This window comes from Brachyistius frenatus, unplaced genomic scaffold, assembly GCF_029030835.1.
Source record: "Brachyistius frenatus isolate BFR_SWC_R1_liver_20210118 unplaced genomic scaffold, ASM2903083v1 Contig_176, whole genome shotgun sequence".
Taxonomy (NCBI): Eukaryota; Metazoa; Chordata; class Actinopteri; family Embiotocidae; genus Brachyistius; species Brachyistius frenatus.
The window spans coordinates 585,181-604,328 of NW_027210775.1; the positions used below are offsets into that span (position 1 = coordinate 585,181).

Here is a 19,148-nt window from a genome sequence, read left to right on the forward strand (position 1 = left end):
TAAAAACATCACAATGCACAGAGGTGAAAAAACAGTTGTTTTAATGTTAAATCAGTTACAAGTGCAACTTTGATCATGTCCTACTGTTTAACAGCCTCAATTTGCAAACGTGTTTTTTTTGTCACGCAACATTAAAGTTTCATACAACCCCCCCTCCCACCCCACCCCAAATAATAGAGGTTTTTTTTTTGTTTTGTTTTTTTGTTTCTAGATCGTGACACCCAGTGTTACACCTTAATCTTAAAATTCTGATGTTTTTTTTTCTTCCTTTCTCTAATTCATCTTTAAATTGAGCAAAAACGATGCGTATTCAGGTACTAACGGTGTTTAATACAACACAAACTGCAGCATGAGATTAAAAACCTAAATGGGCAGTGGTGGTTCTGGGATTATGGAGTCAAACTCTGAACTCATCACGACGAGCGAACTTGTTAACGTCAAACTGTTTAATCTTAAACAATTTAGGCGCCGCTGGTTTAAGTCTCCAGGACGACGCGGGCTACAATCCAACATCGGAGAGGAGAGTTGAGAAGTCCCTCGCCTTTGTTAGTCCGCTAAAAATAATCAAGTCACCACTAAGTCATTTTTGATTGCTGCTGTGCCTGTCAGTCATTTCATTTCCAGCCCAAAGTCCACGCCAGCGTTATGAGTCGCAGTTCCTCACGACTGGACGCATTCAGTCTCAGTAACTTCAGTGAGCAGCTATTGTATGAAAATAGTAACTACTGATCAGTAAAGTACCAAGAAATCTTCATCTTAATACCAGATCTTCTGCCAACGAGTGAATCTTTTATTTTTTTTTGTTTGTTTGTTTGTTTTTAATCGTAGAGTAACATCGTTCAAAAGTTCTTGAAATACGGATGGTAACTTAAGAAATTCACAATCTCCCAACTATCGTCGCAACACAAATCCAGGCCGAAGACCGAACAAACATGTTAATCCTAGTAACTAGTTTAATAAAGAAAACACAAACATAAAACACCCCAAAAAAGTCGCACCTTATCGACTCCCAACTTTTTAAGCCAGCAAAAATAAAAGAACATGAGTAAGGCAGCATTCAGCCTTTTCCCAAATAAAGACTGGAATTCATTAAATACGAAGTGCGGTTCTTTAAGTTCAGCCTTTACCAATCCCGTGGATGACTGACAGTGTCGTGACCAGGCTGTCAGGTATTCTCTGGAGGGTCTTGTGTGAAATTATCGGTTTATCGAGCATGCGTTCGCCAATTTTCAGGACAAATGAAACCACTTTGAATCAAACCGCACATTTACAACGAATCCGTGTTTGTTGTTGTTGTTGTTGTTGTTGTTTTACGCCCAGCTTGAAGGTCGGTCGTCAGGAACTTCACCCGCTGAGGCGTGACTTCCCAAAAAAGTCAACCTCCCACCCCCCTCACCGGTGTGTCCTCCCTCCCTCACTGTACGGCCTGCTCGTTGGCTGTGCTGCCTGAATCCTGCGGCTTCATGACGTCAGGGAGCTCCGGGGGGGTGGAGAAGGACTCGACCCTCAGCTGCTCGAAGGAGTCGTCTGGGACGGAGAGAAAGACACAATTAAAGAGAAGGTTGAGAGTTCTCGCATTAAAGAAGCGGAGAGTCGACCTGCCGAGCTGAGAGCGAAACAAAACACACAAAAAACGCTGGGCATTCAAAAGGGAACTACTCACCACCCAGACGAAAAGCTAATCCCACCGTGGCCGGGGCCTGAGGTCGGGCGGTTTGATTTGTGAAGCCACAATTTCCGAGAGTTTGACTGTCGACAAGCAGCACATCATCCTGGAGAGGAAAATGTCGAGAATGAGACCGTCATTTCACAAACAGCTTTATTATTATCATTATGATTATCATACCGGGTCAGACTTCAGAGGAGATTTAAGACATCAGGTTGTTTCACAAAGTAAACTGGGTGAATAATATAATGTGATGTAATGTAATGTGATGTAATATAATGTAATATAATGTAATATAATGTGATGTGATGTGATGTAATGTAATATAATGTAATATAATGTGATGTGATGTGATGTAATGTAATATAATGTAATATAATGTGATGTGAATCCTCATCAGTTACATGCAGAGATCTCTATGGTAAAAGAAGACGTGTGTTCTGCTGAGGCAGCACATTTAAAAGTATTCAGTGTCGTTTAAGTTTAAAGAATCCCGGAGCTGTCGGCTGCTACAAGTGGGTGATGTGAATAAAGTTCATTTTAAAATGTTAATGTGGTCAATAATGCCATCAAATTTTTATCCAAGCTCACAGTAATGTCTCCATCTGCTTTGTTTTGCCTGAGAACCTAAAGAAATTCAATTTAAGATAGTAAAAACTTTGTCACGTGAAACAAGAAAAGCCACAACAAAAAAAATCCTCTCTGTGTACATTTTATTCTGCTCAGTGTTTAATTGTGAATATAAATTCTGCATTACTTGTTAAATCAACAGGAAATTAACAAAAATGCCGAGAAGCTCTGAGTTGTCGGACGGAGCAGAAATAATCATCGTATAATTTAAGACGTTGCTATTTTAGTACTGTTGGATCTAAATTAATCTTTTGAACTGTCAAAAGTAATTTATAAAATAATCGTACATTTTGCACGTTCCCAACCAACTTTCCATCGGAGTTTTCCAGGTAAATTTATGTCACCTTATAAAGCCTCTGATCTTCAGGCGGCCTCTTTAAAATGCCTTCCACGATGCGCTTCAGCTCGTAGACCGTGGTCGACTCTTTGGCGTCTGTGAAGATGGTCGCCTTGTGACGTCGGATCATTAGAAACACATCCTGAAGAGAGGAGCGAGTGACAGAGGAAGAAGGTGACTTCACGTGGACGTTTACATCAGAAAAACGACTCGTTGACCTTCTTCCCTTCCTCGATCATGCACTAAACCACCTCACATCAAAGTTCGTGTTGTGGTCGGTGAATGAAATGAGTCCAAAAGCTGGAAGACACAGTACATCTAGGATGTCCTCCCGTTACCAACATCCTGCTAAAGAATTCAGCTCATTACGGCGTAAAGACATAATTCATTTATCAATTACTGCTCATCGCTATAAAACTTACAAACAGTATCTGATGCAATCAACAAATAGAAGCTTTATCATTTGTAAATATTAATAGATATAAATTTCTGAGGTAATATATAAAATATAATCAACTCAAAATCTTAAGGTGACTCGTTCTGTTGTACATATTGTAAATAAATAGATTAAAAACACTGTTGAGTTAAAGCAAACCAGATAAAAGTGCTGATACCAAACTGTGAAAACCACAAGTAAAGGTTCTGCATTCAAAAACCTTCCTTCAGTAAAAAGTCTGTAAGTATTATCAGCAAATGTAAAGTGATTAAATATTCCACATCAGTGTTGTACATTTATCTAAAAACAACGTCTTTCCCAGTTAATCCAAGTGAGTTTCAAAATAGTTTTTTCTGGCTTAAAAAGAAAAGAAAAGAAAAGTGGGAGAATATTTTCAACATATAAAGGAAACATCTGACACTTTAGTTTATCAGGAAACAATCATATAAAAGAAATCACTAAATTTTGGACACTTTTTTACTGGATGTGGGGGGGGGGGGTTAAAACATGCAACCTTCAACTAATATAAATAAAATTTAATTGATGAGGAACTTCAGTTGCCTTTTCCCAGTTTTAAAAGTTCATATTACAATATACAAAAAGTGATGTAATGTTTGTCATGTTATTTGTATTCCTAACTTCTTTGTGAGGTCACACGTGAAGTGACCGGAACCTTTCTCGGGTCGTGAGTTCACCGGATCTCTTTTAAAGACCCACCGAGCAGCTGCTAACGAGAGCTTCAGCTGTGCTAATGTTAGCCCGACCAGCTGTTCCCGCCAGCTGCCGGAGCTTCCCGAGCATCGAGCCCTTTGTGGGTTCAAGTCCCAGAAACAGACTCCTTCAACCCGCCGAGCAGCTCCGAGACTTCAAACACGAGCTGCTCCGCGTTAGAAGCTACTTTAGCCAATTAGCTTCCTTGCGGCTAACGAGCCACTCCATCAAAACCAAAGTTCGGACCGTTTTTCTGCCGCTGCTCTAAAAACGTTGTTAATCTGAACTGATGTCAAACTTTAGCGCGAGAACACGTGGAGCAGCTGCGGTCAGCTGCGGTCAGCTGGTCCGGTGACGTTATTTACCAACGCAGGGGAAGCTAGCTCGTGTTAGCACGGGTTAGCTAAACAAAGACGTCAGCTGTCGGGTTGATCGCTTTTACGACGAGCTTCCGTTCAGCTGCCGACAGCTGACGTGTTCCCGCCCGCAGAGCGTCCGGCGGCCTCCCGAGGACACGTCCGGCTCGTCCACATGGACACGACACACTGACATGAAGCTGTTTTCTTCACTCACCATTTCTCGCGGTTCGCTGCGCGCAGAAAAAAAAAAACTCTCCGCCGCACAGCCGTGACGTCACGGCAGCGTCTGACAGACAGCAGCTTGTAGCTCCGCCTCTTCGCCTGCAGGGGGCGCCGCAGCAGATTCATCAACTTTTACATTCTCTTTACACAAACTAACGTTATATTATATTATGTTATGTTATATTATATTATGTTATATTATATTATGTTATGTTATATTATATTATGTTATATTATATTATGTTGTATTATATTATATTATGTTATGTTATATTATGTTATGTTATGTTATATTATATTATGTTAGATATTTTAAAAATTCAAATTGTGTTTTAGGAAACATGTCATAGAAAAATGAATAACGTTGGAGTGTTGTCAGAGGACACACAACAAGTTGTACAAAAGGAAAAATACTAAATGAGAAATGTAGTAATTTTATGTAAAACAAGCTCAATTTACCAGTAAAATTCAACACATAATGAATCTGTTCAAGTATTTTGGTTTCTCATTGAGTTTCCTCCCTCTATCAATCAATCAAACTTCATCTATATAGCAAAATTAAAAACAATAAAACTTTTTAAATCACTTCTGAGGTAGCCATGTGCCAAGACTTTAAAATAGGTGTAATGTTTGCTCCCTTTCTGGTCTTAGTTGAAGAAGTAGTAGAACCGACTAAAATGTATAAATAAATACTGAATAAACCAATAAAAATGAAGTTAAATCAGAAATACTAAGTACCAAGTGGTAAAACTTGTATAAATAAATAGACAATAATAAAAAAATAAAAACAATTAAAACTCAACAAGAAATTGAAAAGGGAGGTCCTGAGTTTGTTTTTCAGAATATCAATAAAACACGAGTTTTGAAGTAATTTTGTGAACTAGTTTGTGACCGTCGTCGTGAGACGGAGACGTGTTTCTGTGGGACGTCGTCGTTTCTTCTCAGCTGTCAGCGCAGCGAACAACTGGCAACAGCTGAGCTTTGTTTTTCTGTCTTGGTTTTTAATGAGTCAGCAGTGTTTAAAAATGTCAGCCAGAAAAGAGGAAAACACAAACTTGCACAATCACACGTTAATGATACTGTCAAATATGAGGACCAAGAAGTGACCTTTGACCCCTGAAACTCAGCTGCTGTCCTACTTGACATATTAGTAATTCATTTAAACTGTTTATGCTCAGATCCAAGTATGAATTCTGACATATTCATCATATTGAATTATTTTAAAACAATTCATGTTGCTGAAATCAAACAAAACAGTATTCTACCTTATTTTGCAAACTGAATGATTTTGAAATTCTTATTTAAAGAAAGTTTATTGACATGTTTTACATTTTGAAGATGATGAAGACTATTATTCATAATATATTAGTTATTGGGCAAATTGAGATTTGTAGTGATTCTAAGGAGGAGTGAAGGATGTTGGACAAATTTGCTGTTTTTATATGGAATCTCTTTCAAGTCGATAAAAGTCCAGACGCTGATCAACATGGAGGTTTCCACCGTCCTGCTCTGACGACGGCGTATTTCTGAACGCAGTTCTTCTTCCCTGTTTTGCAGATGAAAGTGAGTCCAGTTCAGTTTCCAGTTCGAGTGACCTGAAAATAAAAGAGCGTAAAATTACTGTTAAGTGACCTGTTGGTAAAATTCCCGCAAGAGTCACAAACTTTTCGGCGATTATTTTCAAATCTAACTTTATCTTTGTCTGTCTAGAAAAATGTCATTATTCACTAACATTACGGTAAAAACACTTTTTAAAAAGAGACTTAAAATACATTCAACTCACCTGAGGAACTTTCTATTTAACCACGAAAGCACTTTCTCGGATGTCGGAATAATCAAACTGCGGGAACAGAGAGGTGAGAGCACCAAGAGGTTTTCAGTGTTTATCGCGTGAAGAAAAGACGCATCAAAAGCTCAAATGTTGGAAAGCTTCACTTACGTCCAGTCCTCGGGGGGATTGGACGGGCTGCAGTCCGCTGCAGCACAGCAAAGAAAAAGGCCTCTCCTTGGTCCTCGAGTGCTCTTTGAAGCACAGACTGAAAACTTTGGCGGGCAGGTAAACGTCCCAGTCGGCTGCGTGCTCGGTGATCAGATCGCTCACCATCCTGGCGGGGACCGGAGAAGTTGTGGCGTTAAAAATGTCGGCAGCATGAGAGAATAGTCAGCTGATGCAGTTTAAAAACCACTAAATGAAATATCAGTGTAGTAACAGAAGATGAGATTTGTACATTTGTAATAGTGTTTTTTTCCTGGTCCTGAATGCAGCATTGCAATTTTCTAAAGCGATGAAAGCACCAGTAACACTCCTGATGTGACAAAAGTGTCTCAAATCAGATGGAGATTTTAGAAAGCACCGACCTGTCAATCAGCGGCGGTGTGATCAGATCGGCGGTGCCGGTCTGATGATGGTGGACCACGAGAGCGACGGCGACCTTCAGCTGATCTTTCAGGTCTCGGTTGATCTGGCAGAGGGACACGTTCACACATCGTGACGACACACCGGCTGATTACGACACAATATTAAAGCCTCCGTCGGTTTTACACTTTAAAAGTGTCGCTAGGTTTTTGTGATATTTTTTTTTTGTTACTGGAGAAAATGAGCTCATTTGAAACCCTGAAAGTTATTTTCAGGGTGATTTCACTGCCTTCACTCTTAAGCTCATATCTTGGTCTTTGCAGGGTCGAACCATTTATGGGTCGAACCATTCACATCTTGTTTTTTTCAAGACAGTCTCCAGTCCACATCTTTCATCATTTAATTATATAAAACTTAAGCGATTCTATATTTTAGTTTTTATATTAAGGGAAGAAAATGGTCTTACGGAGCCGTTATGTTTTTACATGTATCTCACCATAAAATATGTTCAATGAAGATATCTTTTGATCGTCTAGAATCTGGAAACATCTGAACCGTGTTTTGTGGGCGCTTCGCTCAGTGTCGAGTCTGATTTCTTACAGACTCTGTTGCTGAAGTTCATCCCAACAGGACGAGCAGTTCGCTCCCCGGCCGACTCACTTTGTGGACGATGTCGTGAGGCAGCCTGGAGAGGATCCTGAGCGGGAATCCGAAGTGGGCGATGATGTCCGCGACGCTCTTCGCCACTTGTGCGGGGAGACACGACTGCATCGGCACCGCCTCCACCCATTTGGAGAAGTAGTCCGTCACCGTCAACACGTACTTGTGTCCGGTCGGCGTTTGGGGCAGCGGTCCTCTGACGTCCAGGCCGAGCCACTGCCACGCCTCCTTCACCTGCCGGTCGGCGACATTACGTCACGGTTTTTTTACGTAATTCTGTCACATCTCCGAGTAACCGTGTTGTGTTGGACCAACCTCTATCGTGTTTACGGTGTCTTTGTGTTGTCCCTGTTAAAAATGACAGAAGAACGTGATTAAAATACTTCACAATGTAAAAATCTGAGTATGAAAGAGAACATTTTATAATCTTTCTGACTACTTACACTGAAATTCTCATCTGGAGCCCACTGAATACTCTGTTGATGCAAAAATGACTCATAAACAAATGGACAATATAAATGGCAATAATGATGACAAACATTTGACTGATCTGCCGCCGTCATACCATAACTGCCATGTGTTATGTTAAAAATAAACATTTATATGAATGAAATCACAAAGTTATCAAACTTATTAGTTAATCAAATGCTGAGCTGCTTACCTGCGGTACGCAATAATCTCCATGGAAGAAATGTGGAAACGACTCGATCTTCATCAGCCCTTCATCCACGATGATCCTCCACTTGTCGGACTTTTTTGGGTCCTTGTCAATCCTACAAAAAAAAAAAAAAAAAAAGTCAAAGGTCAAAGGTCAAAGGTCAGGGTTTCCCCAACCTCAGCATTCAAATGAGGCCGAGTCCAGTGACGTGATTCATGAATATTTGTCTTTGTCCAGGTGAACAAATGCAGTATTGCTGGTATTATTATTGATGAAAGACAGGAGGGCTGAGCCCCCGTACCCGGGGGGGTCCGCCGGCGTCCGGCCCGGTTCGGTGTTCTGGACGCTGTTCGTTGCTGCGGTCGTGGCGGACTGAGACGAATCTTTCTCGGAGGCTTTGGCAGCGGCTGCCTGGATTTCACAAGACAAGACAGACGACGCGCACTCTGACGTCAGATGTTCAAAAGCTCTGCTGTTGATTGACAGCTCGACACCACCGGAGCGTTTCATTTTAAACCTCCATCTGTGAGATGTCAGCGTCGTGCAGGTCTCACCTTGTGCTTCTTAATTCTCGGGTTGACGGAAGCCTGTAATGAGCGTAAACAGCATAAAATGAATTTAAAATCTCAGACTACATGAGAGAAGTGTTAAATAAGCTACGGACCTTTTTCTGTGCGTCGGCGTCGGAGTGAAATATGGTGGGAACCGCATCCTCTCTGAGAGTCACGCTTTTGCCCGATCTGTCGATGTGCTGCTCCTCAAAATGATTGATGCACAGCACGGAGAAGCGCGTGGGAGTCCAGTCCTTCCACTTCATGCTCGCCAGCCATTTCTTCAGTTTCCGTGGATTGTACAGAGGAAACCTGTCGCAACACATAAAACCCGTGAAAACAACGTGTGCGATACTCAGACAGCAAACAGAAGATATTCGGCTCATCAAATATTCCCATTTGAGAAGCTGCAAAGAGGAATTTTAAAGTGTTTTTTCTTTTAAATTTGTTTTGGACTGTGTGATATTCTCTCTTTAAAAACCTTGAACATTTGATGAACCTTTGTAAAGTTTGTTTGGTCATTTCTGTCCATTAAATCTAAATTGATCATCTTCTGTAAGAGACTGCACTCTATTTCAATGCAGGTCCATTAACTTCACATTAATTGTTCCCTTCCTATCGTGCCTACTTTGTTGTTGTTGTTGTTGTTGTTGTTGTTGTTGATCTAAAGTCTAATGGAAACAACTGAGCTGCATTAATATCAGTGAACACAACAGAGTGTGTAAACACGTAAACAAACACTGAGGACTGAAGTTAGCTCGTTTCTTTCAGACATTTGTTTTCTTTCTGTCTTTTTTTTAATTTAAATTAAAATATAACACTAAAACGAACAAAACAAAAACGCAGCCAACAAACGTAAATAAACGATTGAAGCGACTTCACGTCGATATTTTTGTTGTCTTAACTATTTCTGTCCCGTTGCTTTGATTCACTCTTAATATTAAACACTTACTTAAAAAACTTCACATCTGAATCGCTCGAGTTTTCGCAGTTGCAGGCACATTTATAACGTCCCATTTCATTTATTCCTGTTTCACTATTTGCCACCAAACTAACGAATATTGCGGCTAATGCTACAAGTTCCTTCAGTTAGCGATGAAACAAATCAACATCCGGTTGGGATTTTCAAAATACAACTTCCGTGGCATTATTTACGACAAAAACAGAAACCCTTAAACACTTACATCGTATCCTGCAGTGTTCAACATGATCTTTTTTTTAGTTTATCTACTATCAAATCCTCGCGAAGTACCTAAATTAAACCCCAGTTATTACTTCACTAAATTAATTCGAGACGCACGTGCTTAATTTCCAGTAGCACCATACAGGAAGTGGTTAACTTGACAACCACTTTCCTAACGGATGTTGTTGCTTTTTTCTTCTTCGTGGTGTCTTAATGGGTTGTGCAACTTTAACACTGCCCCCTTTATTAAAAGAGCAGTCATATTTCATTTGTATGATACATTTATAAACAAGTAAATAAAATGTTGTTGTTTTTTTACAGCAGAGTAAATACATGTCAAACCAACTAATAACATTTACTCACTTATTGTCTCGTGTTGTATTTTAATTACCTAACAGTCAAATATTTAGTGCACAAATATAGATTATTTTTTCTCTACTTGGATTGTATTTATTAAAATTAGAGAAAAGACTGAATCAAATGAGACATGCTGGTACTGAAAAATATCACTTTAATGGGTCTTTGGACAACGTGACACAAACAAATAGAAATAGTTGTTCAGCTGCTTTTTGTTTTCCACTCGACTCTCCACTCGTCCCAGTCCAGCAGAGTTCGTTTTACATCCCATCCGGCAGCTTCCACACCTGGAGATCGAATTGAGCAGAACCACGTTTCTATGAGTAAAAATACAGCCGTGACAAGTTGGCAAATTCTGGAGGTTAAAACGGTTTGACGCACGCTCACCTTTGAGAAACGGATCGAAGGTCGCGTCCATCAGCTTGTGACCCTCGTGCACCGTTTCCCAGTGACCTTTTTCAAAAAGAGAAGCGTGCTGTGTGTGAAGTGCAACGTTAAAAACACTCTTTTAATACTCGTGAAGGGAGGCGACGGCTCACTTTGCTGCTTCGGTGCTTCGTGTTCTCCGGACGCCGGAGGGCTGGACGCGCTGCTGAGCCACACGGCCTCGCACATCGCTCGGATCTCATCACGTACCGACGCTTCTGCTCTCAAACAAACACGCACGCAGCCTTACGAAGGACAAAAGCAGGGTTAGAAAATAAAAGTAAAACTAAAAACTCACTCAAGTGTATCGTTTGAGTCTTAAAGCGACGGCTGTGGACGAGGGCGGCGTACCGTCTCTGACTCCTAACAGGTACGGCGTGTCGTTTCCCTTCGAAGCCAAACGAAGTTCCTCTCGGCTGCAAAATAATCAGTGAAATGAAACTGTTGACTTTAAAATGTGTGAGAAAAGAACAAAACTGTTTGTGTGAACTCACCTCCGTACAACCTCATGAAGCTTCACTCCCAGTTTGATCGGCACAGTTTTCCCAAACTCTGGAAAAAAAACAAAACCCACAGAGGATAATTTAATAATAAATAAACAGACTCAACAGTAAAAAAAAAAGTTTGTCAAACCCTTAAAGAGTCGAGTCAAATGTAGATTTTTGTTTTTGTTTACCCAAGAAAACCGGTTCTCTCCGATTGGCCTCCGGGGGACTCAGGATGCGTTTGTCTCTCAGGTGCTGTCCCCACACGATGGACAGCCGCGCCTCGTTGAAGGTCTCCATGACGACGGAGCGCACGGCCTTGTAGTTGGCAAAGAGATGGAGGACGGTGAAGAGGAAGAAGAGGCCGAGAGTCAATCTGAGGAGCGGAGAGAGAGCGACGGGGACGGCGTGAAACCCACGACCGACTCCGGCAGTGATGGAAGAGTACAGTTAATGTATATATTATATATTTTAGATACAACAATACTTACACAGGATTATCAGTGACGAGGGGAATGAGTACCAAACTGATCAGCAGTCCGGCCAAATTCACTAAAGTCTCCTGGTGGGAATCAAATAAAATATAGAAGAAAAAAAAAGACATGTATTAATCGTTTAATAGCACAAGAAGATAATATTCATCGTAAAAACCTGAGTTTTCCGGCTTGTTTACTTTTTATGTATAAAGAGATATTTTCCTCTCTGATATATTTTAAACTAGAACAACATTAAATAATTAGTTAATAAACTGACAATTAATCGCCAACTACTTTGATAAGTGATTAATTGTTGTGAATAATTTTCTGATCTTTTTACATATAAATATTTACTGATTCCTTATGATAATAAACGGAGTATCTTTTAATTGGGCTACTTTGGACTTCAGGGAACGCAGGTCGACATTTTTTTTATTTTTTTTACCACTTCCTGACGTTTAAAAGACCAAACAGACAAATCGATGATTTGAGAAAGTAATCGACAAATCAATCAAAAAATGTAGATAATTATTATTGTTTGCAGCCCTGTTTATAACCGGACACGTGAAATGGAAAGAATGCAGCTGTATCAGGTGACATCACTGCTCACACCGGTTCACTTCATCACCAACAGCAACAAGTCACGGTCACCTGACTGCCGTCTTTGGCGGAGATGTCGGCCATGTTGTCTCTGCGAGCCTGATGGACGGTCAGAGCAGCTCTGGTCGCGCCGCCGGCGACTCCGACGACAGACTGGAGACGACAAAACTCACAATAACGTCGCCAAGTTCAGTTCTGTGAAAAGCCAACTTATACCCAGGAAACGGAGGCCGTTGGGTCGTCGCGTTTTCACGTTTAACTTCTTTACAAATGTGAAGTTTCATAGTTTGTAGTCTGGTTCCATATTTTGTGAATTGTGACACATTTCCAGTCAGTTCTGGGAGGAAAAAACTGTCAGTAATGAATAAATAAATGATGACCGAGCACGTTGACGTGTGACCCGTATCTGTGGCTCATTCAAAGTCTTTTTTGCCTTCTTGAGTCTTGACTTTTGACAGATGAACATTATTTCTGTGCATCATCAATCAATTTGACTACTTTTCCAATTCTGCCGCTTTTGTCTTTCAACTTCTCTGATTTATTTTTTACCTTGAATATTCCTGCAGTGCACACGATGAATGTGAAGCAAGCGGGAAAGTACGGAGCCGATATTTCCATGAACATGGCAACGTCATTGAGAAAGTCAGCAAAAAGTCTGGTAAAAAAGAAAAGGACATCCGATGTAATAACGGCTGGATTCACAACCTTTTTCTACATCAGGTGCCTAAAATAATGCAGCGCTGAATGTCAGAGCACCACTTTATTTCATCCCAAGTTGAATGGATTTATTGGTCTTACTTTTTCTCAAAAATAATTTTTAACTATCTTTTTTTATTGTACAAGTATTTGTAATTTTTTGTACATTTTGTTTTATTGTGTGCACCTTTTTTTTTTCTTCCTAACTGTGTTTCTATTCTTCTATTTATTATCTTATACCTCCACTTTTTGGCCTCAGAGTCCAGCTTACTCCTGGAAAAAAAAACAACAACACAAAAAGAAGAAGCTTCTTAAAAATGAATTTTCCATCAGAGAACAAAAATGAATTTAAATTGTGGAAGAGGAAAAGCAGAAGATTTGAGCGAACCCTTTCCGCCAGGCGAAGAGGATTCTTCCCAACATGCCGGTTCCATCTGCAGAGGCACACATCAGTTACTCAAACGTCTGCAGGTGCATTAATCTTACTTTATGGCTTCTTCTTCTTTTTGTCTTTGTTTTACTTCCCACCTCTTAATAACCAGGTGACTGTGGCAGCAGCTACGGTCGCCTCCTGGTTTCCAACTCCAACACCTTTGAGAGACGCCTGAGTGGCCAGAGTCCCTGAGAGGGAGCTGGAGAAAGCCTGAACAGAGGAAGACGACTTTATTAGAGATATTATATCATCGGAGACGGTAATGATCTTTTGATGAATCCTCTCACTGTACCTGCACAGTATCCCAAAACTGGTACTGCAGGTAATCACCGCTGACACTCTCCGGATAACCTTGAGGCAGAAAGACACTCTGAAAATAAAATGTCCAAGCGTCAGGCTCAGAGGATCTTTAACAGTCAGAGCAGATAAATCCAATAAACTTACTTTAAAAACTCCAACAACGGAGTTTCCTGTCGCTCCACCTTCACCCCCGTCTCTCCTCCTCTCCATCAGTCCATCCTTCACTGAATACTTCCAGGACTCTGAACTTCCGTATCTCTCTGTGGCCACAACCACACCTGCATCTTCCTCCATGTAGACCCTTCAACACTCAGGAGCACACAAACAAAAGCAAACTGAAATCCACCGGATTACATTTCATTCAGGAGGAGGTTGTTCTGCTTCACAGCCGACGTGTCGTCGTTCTCCGCTTCTTTTCCTTTCTTACGTTTCCGGGTTGTCTCGTCAGTCCGAGTTTCTGGGCTCCTCATTGGTTTATTGGGATTTTAAGGCGGAGCTCCGACAAACACTAATAATAATATAAATAATATCGTACAATAAACTTTGACCTACATGACGCTGCGCCACCTTTTCTTTTTTCTTTTTAACTGAATAAATCAAATGTCCGCGGTGATCTTGAGCTCCCTCGAGTTTGTCCTGTTAAAGTTACTGCATTACGCTGCAAATCATGACTTCCTGTAAGACTTTCAAAATAATGGCTTGCGTTCTCGACTAAAAAAAAATAACTGCAAAGTGAATTTGTACTTCTTGAAGCACAGAGATGACTGAAGCTATGGATGCAGATGCAGAGTTCATTGGATGAAAAGTCACAGACAGAAAAAATACATCCAGGTTATCGTCAAATAAAGAGTGAAGGAGAGAAAAGATGTTTTATCTCTGAGTCAGAGGAAGATTCCTGAGAGGCACTGGGTTTGTTTATTGAAGAGCTTTTGAAGTGAAGACAAAAGCATGAGATCTGTTTGCTCTTTGAAAAGGTGAATTTACCTGTTTTACTCCCATGGGACACACCTCCTCCCCCCCCCCCCCCCACCCCAGTCCTCTGGAATGTGGAGCAGGAATAGAAGAGAAGGAGGACAGGATGCATGGGAAGGAGGAGGGAGGGAGGGAGGGAGGGAGGGAGGAGGGAGGGAGGAGGGAGGAGAGGAGGGAGGGAGGGAGGACAGGAGGGAGGAGAGGAGGGAGGAGGGGAAGGAGGGAGGGAGGGAGGACAGGAGGGAGGAGAGGAGGGAGGGAGGAGGGAGGGAGGAGGGAGGGAGGGAGGGAGGACAGGAGGGAGGAGAGGAGGGAGGAGGGGAAGGAGGAGAGGAGGGAGGAGAGGAGGGAGGAGGGGAAGGAGGGAGGGAGGGAGGAGAGGAAGGAGGGAGAGAGGGAAGGAGGAGGGGAGGGAGAGAGGGAGGGAGGAGAGGAGGGGAGGGAGGAGGGGAAGGAGGGAGGGAGGGAGGAGAGGAGGGAGGAGGGGAGGGAGGAGGGGAAGGAGGGAGGGAGGGAGGGAGGGAGGGAGGACAGGAGGGAGGGAGGACAGGAGGGAGGAGAGGAGGGAGGAGGGGAGGGAGGGAGGGAGGACAGGAGGGAGGAGAGGAGAGGAGGGAGGAGGGGAGGAAGGGAGGGAGGACAGGAGGGAGGAGAGGAGGGAGGAGGGGAAGGAGGAGAGGAGGGAGGAGAGGAAGGAGGGAGAGAGGGGAAGGAGGAGGGGAGGGAGAGAGGGAGGGAGGAGAGGAGGGGAGGGAGGAGGGGGGAAGGAGGGAGGGAGGGAGGAGGGAGGGAGGGGAGGGAGGGAGGGGAGGGGAAGGAGGAGAGGAGGGAGGGAGGGAGGGAGGGAGGGAGGGAGGGAGGGAGGGAAGGAGGAGGAGGAGAGGAGGGAGGAGAGGAGGACAGGAGATAGGCGTGGAGGTTTCACATTGAGTTTCACTCCAGGTTCTCCTTCCTGTCACTCAACAACTTGTCTTCTTGGCTGTCACTCGGACGGTCGTCTCCGGGGCTGTTGGGGTGTTTTGGATTAACACGTTGGAAGGTTTATGTTTTTATTTTTAAAGTTTCAGACTGCAGTTGTCGCCTTTTAAAAGTGGACGAGAAGACGACATTCATCTCATTCGGACGTTAAAATCAAACTGCTTCACTGAAGGACTGAACTCAGACTCGGAGCGGTTTCAGGACCGGGATCTTTTTTACATTTGATCAGGTTTGGACTTTAATTCAACCTTTAAATTGTTGATTGATTGTGACTGAACTGTATCATTGGGTCAAATCAAGTCATAAATACTCTTGTTTGTCGTTGAGAACCACCTTTGATTTTGGTTTTTTTACGTCATTTATAGAACAAAAACCTTTTTACTGGAAATAATCAGTTACATGTTAAGAACACAAACCAGTTCAGCACCAATGATTCACAGGTCTGTGTAATATTACAGAGCTGAGCTTCCCAACAAGACAACAACAGCTGGGGAGAGGTGTGCTTTGATCAAATCAGAGATTACGTACTTCACATATCACGTTTTCATTTGACTAGCAGAGCAGGAAGTTTGGAAATGTTTAAAATTGTAATCATACAAGTTTCTCAACTTTTTTTTTGTGGTAATAGTTCAGACAACACAGACGCTATTTCCACAATTCACAAGTTACTTTCTGTTCCACGTTGGAAATAACCTGAAATTCCTCCGGTGATACTTTGAAGAACATGTTAAGACTCGTAAGGGAACCTTTGTTTTGAACAAAGCCCAGTGCAGAAGACACAACAGGTCAATAATTAAATAAATTAATCAGTCAATGATTAATTAAAGTAATAAGTTAGACATAAATCACACAGCCAAGTTCAGAACATTTGTTTTGTTTTGATCAAACATTAAATGAGTTCGGGCACTTTAAAGGGAGTTAGTTGAAGGAAGTAACTACATTTTTTCAAAAAGACAAGATTTGAGATTAAAATCTTTAAGATCAAATCAAAATTAAGATCAAACCCTCGTGTTCCCTTTGTGTGAGTAATAACACCTGGTGTGTACTCAGACAGGTGTGTTATCTGGAGTGACACATGGCACCATCATGTGACGTGACACTGATGACATCACTTCTCAGGTTTTTATGTTCAGCAGGAACAGGAAACAGTTCAGAGACAGGAAACAGCTCTCGAGGTCATTTCTCCTGTTCTGACGTGATGCACAAATATTTCTCACAAACCCAGAGATTCATTTTAATAAGATCAACATTTACAAACACTCTTATCAAAACTCAAAATCCTTTCAGGAAGTTTGAAATGGGCTCACTTAAATAATTTCTGAAAACCAGATGTCACATTTTGCAGACATGTCAAACTCACCTCAGAAACCAGGAAGTGAGCATGAAGAGGTCCCGCTGACCCAGATATCGGGGTCCGCTGACAGCCATCATAACAACAGTTCCAATCATAACGTCATCGTTCCTAAAGAGGGCGCCGACGAGGACCACAGGACGCTGGCCATCTGCAGCATCATCTGCGGGATCTCCTGCGTTGGAGTCAAAGCTCTGATATATTCAGTCAAGGTACTTTTTTACTTTCTATTAAAGTGTCACATTGAAAACAGGCGCTGGCCGATCCAAACTGCAGCATATTGAGTGTGAAACGCTTTGTGTTGCATCATCACACATTACCAGAAAACCAGACCAGTCACACGAGTCTCTGTTGGTGAATCCAGATTTCTCTGGAAGCAGCACTTCCTGTTTTAAACAAGTTTTCTTTTCTAGTCACACTCCCAGGATTATTCTGTGCTGCAATCATTCCACCCGCATATAACGCAAGAGGAACTCTTTCCATGTGAGGGATCTAAGAAAAGATCGCTGTCACAAAAAGTCATGTTTTGATTAAGTTAATATCAGCAAATCAAGTGAAAATCTTCCAAACTTCCAGGTCCCTCTGAGCTTTAACGGACAGCGATTTGCTTGCTAAGTCTCTGCAATATCCATATCCAGGTACAACCCATCCAACTACATTAAAAACAGCCCCAGTTCTGGAGTGGAAATCACTGCATGGGCTCAGGAACACTTCCAAAAACCATTGTCTGAACACAGTTCATCACTGCATCCACAAATGCAGGTTAAAATCCCACCAAACAAAGAGGAAACCAGATAGAAACTGAAGTGAAGTGGAAAACTGTCCTGTAGTCAAAATCTAAATTTTATATTCTTTTTGGAAATCATGGACGCCAAGGGACTAAAGAGAGGGACCACACAGCTTTGTGTCAGTGCACAGTTCAAAAGTCAGTATCCAGGACGATATAGGGATGCATTAGTGCACATAGCACATCAGTGAAGGAACCATTAGCTCTGAACAACATATACAGCAACATATGCTGCCATCCAGACAACGTCTCTTTCAGGGAAGGTCTTGTTTATTTCAGCAGAACAACGTCCAACCACATTCTGCACGTATTCCAACAGCATGGTTCTCTAGTAGAAGAGTCCGCTGATAAACTGGCCTCCTGCAGTCCAGACCTGTCAATCATTGAAAACATCTGGAGCATCATAAACCAAAAATATGACAAAAGGAGACTGAACTGTTGAGCAGTTGAAATCCTGTATCAGGCAAGAATGGGACCACATTTCACTTTCAAAACTCCAGAAACTGGTCTCCTCAGTTCCCAGACATTTACAGAGTGTTGTTAAAAGAAGAGGTGATGCAGCTCGGTGGTGAACATGATCCTGGAACAACTACAAATGTGTTGCTGGCATTAAATTCAAAATAAGCATATATTTTCTTTATTGCAACAGGCGGAGGAGCGGCGAGGAAAAGATCCGGAGAAAGCGGCAGAGTTTTCAAAACGGGCGAGAAAATTTAGCATCATCTCCATCGTGACGTGCGCTTCACTTCTGGTGTCGGTTCCCCTGCTTTTCGTGCTGATCTCGTATCTCCTCACTCTAATAGACTGACGGACCCCCGAGGCTCTTCGGGTTTCGGATGTTTTACGGAGACGGACGGCGAACTGTACGAAGCCGCTTATCGACGACTAAAACACGTGAAGAAACTGGAAGTTACACGAGACACAAAAGACTGCGGAAGGTCTTTGTTGCGCTGATAAAGATTGTTTACGCTTTTATATTTCCTCTTTTAAATAGATTTTTTTAAACCAATACCAAACACTCTAGAAAAATGGTATGAAAAATCTTCCAACTTTATACATATTTTAATATGCTGTAATATTTATTTAACAATATATGCACATCTGGACAAATCCAAATCTAAGTGAACATACAAAATCCAGCATTGCCTACAGTTTGAAACAGGGCACTACATGAAACATACTGTATATCTTATATATTAAAAGATATGAACTGTCTCCAGTAATGACCAATTACTTAATATTTCTGCCTCTACAGTTTAACATACTCACTCTTTAATACTTGTATATACTACAAAAGTTAATAAATTAGTCGATTTGTGAATTTAAAACGTAAACATGTTCTTTAAGGATTGGGTCTCTACTGGAAAATAAAAAACGCATGGCAGTGCTTCTTCAGGACGTCCTTCTTTTGTTGTGCCAACGTCATCGCCGCATTATTGCATTGTTATCGTATTAAATGTATTCATGTTAAATGCTGTACTTTTATACAAACATATTTTATAATAAAATGATGAAATA

The 19,148-nt window shown here is 41.7% G+C and overlaps 4 protein-coding genes across 5 annotated transcripts; 1 reads left to right on the forward strand and 3 right to left on the reverse strand.

The window, feature by feature from the left end:
- Nucleotides 1-24: 24 nt before the first annotated feature.
- elob (elongin B) lies at nucleotides 25-4,442 on the reverse strand. Of its 2 annotated transcripts, none has more exons than XM_069717509.1 (4): nucleotides 4,354-4,442; nucleotides 2,641-2,775; nucleotides 1,664-1,772; nucleotides 25-1,527 (listed from the first exon to the last, which is right to left on the reverse strand). In XM_069717509.1, the coding sequence occupies exons 1-4, from the start codon at nucleotides 4,354-4,356 to the stop codon at nucleotides 1,415-1,417; spliced, it is 360 nt and encodes a 119-aa protein (XP_069573610.1). In that variant the 5' UTR covers nucleotides 4,357-4,442; the 3' UTR covers nucleotides 25-1,414. The 2 variants fall into 2 exon arrangements, with proteins under 2 accessions (XP_069573610.1, XP_069573611.1); XM_069717510.1 differs by lacking the exon at nucleotides 4,354-4,442 and adding an exon at nucleotides 4,146-4,310.
- Nucleotides 4,443-5,341: 899 nt separating this feature from the next.
- On the reverse strand, nucleotides 5,342-9,667 carry LOC138632164 (uncharacterized). Its single transcript, XM_069717504.1, has 12 exons — nucleotides 9,539-9,667; nucleotides 8,700-8,898; nucleotides 8,590-8,622; nucleotides 8,337-8,446; nucleotides 8,039-8,150; nucleotides 7,821-7,853; nucleotides 7,693-7,725; nucleotides 7,378-7,611; nucleotides 6,720-6,823; nucleotides 6,301-6,466; nucleotides 6,145-6,201; nucleotides 5,342-5,956 (listed from the first exon to the last, which is right to left on the reverse strand). Exons 1-11 carry the CDS (start codon nucleotides 9,601-9,603, stop codon nucleotides 6,157-6,159), a joined length of 1,134 nt encoding a protein of 377 aa, XP_069573605.1. The 5' UTR covers nucleotides 9,604-9,667; the 3' UTR covers nucleotides 5,342-5,956; nucleotides 6,145-6,156.
- A 593-nt stretch (nucleotides 9,668-10,260) lies between these two features.
- Nucleotides 10,261-13,902, reverse strand: rusf1 (RUS family member 1). The gene is made up of 14 exons (XM_069717533.1): nucleotides 13,687-13,902; nucleotides 13,535-13,612; nucleotides 13,338-13,452; nucleotides 13,198-13,243; nucleotides 13,050-13,082; nucleotides 12,663-12,768; nucleotides 12,165-12,266; nucleotides 11,529-11,599; nucleotides 11,229-11,413; nucleotides 11,047-11,104; nucleotides 10,904-10,968; nucleotides 10,666-10,797; nucleotides 10,514-10,579; nucleotides 10,261-10,413 (listed from the first exon to the last, which is right to left on the reverse strand). Exons 1-14 carry the CDS (start codon nucleotides 13,834-13,836, stop codon nucleotides 10,328-10,330), a joined length of 1,293 nt encoding a protein of 430 aa, XP_069573634.1. The 5' UTR covers nucleotides 13,837-13,902; the 3' UTR covers nucleotides 10,261-10,327.
- Nucleotides 13,903-15,473: 1,571 nt separating this feature from the next.
- LOC138632169 (transmembrane protein 265-like) lies at nucleotides 15,474-19,138 on the forward strand. The gene is made up of 3 exons (XM_069717513.1): nucleotides 15,474-15,721; nucleotides 16,838-17,055; nucleotides 18,280-19,138. The coding sequence occupies exons 2-3, from the start codon at nucleotides 16,840-16,842 to the stop codon at nucleotides 18,436-18,438; spliced, it is 375 nt and encodes a 124-aa protein (XP_069573614.1). The 5' UTR covers nucleotides 15,474-15,721; nucleotides 16,838-16,839; the 3' UTR covers nucleotides 18,439-19,138.
- The last annotated feature ends 10 nt before the right edge of the window (nucleotides 19,139-19,148 follow it).

Coding starts and splice junctions, on each gene's coding strand:
- elob (XM_069717509.1), bottom strand. Junction 1,773..2,640: donor AAGATCAGAGGCTTTATAAG/GTGACATAAATT, acceptor TTTCCTCTCCAG/GATGATGTGCTGCTTGTCGA. Junction 1,528..1,663: donor ATTAGCTTTTCGTCTGGGTG/GTGAGTAGTTCC, acceptor TCTCCGTCCCAG/ACGACTCCTTCGAGCAGCTG.
- LOC138632164 (XM_069717504.1), bottom strand. CDS start 9,603: ATGGGACGTTATAAATGTGCCTGCAACTGCGAAAACTCGAGCGATTCA. Junction 8,899..9,538: donor TCAGATGTGAAGTTTTTTAA/GTAAGTGTTTAA, acceptor GTGTTGCGACAG/GTTTCCTCTGTACAATCCAC. Junction 6,467..6,719: donor ACACCGCCGCTGATTGACAG/GTCGGTGCTTTC, acceptor GGTCCCCGCCAG/GATGGTGAGCGATCTGATCA.
- rusf1 (XM_069717533.1), bottom strand. CDS start 13,836: ATGGAGGAAGATGCAGGTGTGGTTGTGGCCACAGAGAGATACGGAAGT. Junction 13,453..13,534: donor AGTTTTGGGATACTGTGCAG/GTACAGTGAGAG, acceptor TCCTCTGTTCAG/GCTTTCTCCAGCTCCCTCTC. Junction 12,769..13,049: donor TCTGAGGCCAAAAAGTGGAG/GTATAAGATAAT, acceptor CTTTTTTACCAG/ACTTTTTGCTGACTTTCTCA.
- LOC138632169 (XM_069717513.1), top strand. CDS start 16,840: ATGTCAAACTCACCTCAGAAACCAGGAAGTGAGCATGAAGAGGTCCCG. Junction 17,056..18,279: donor CTCTGATATATTCAGTCAAG/GTACTTTTTTAC, acceptor TTATTGCAACAG/GCGGAGGAGCGGCGAGGAAA.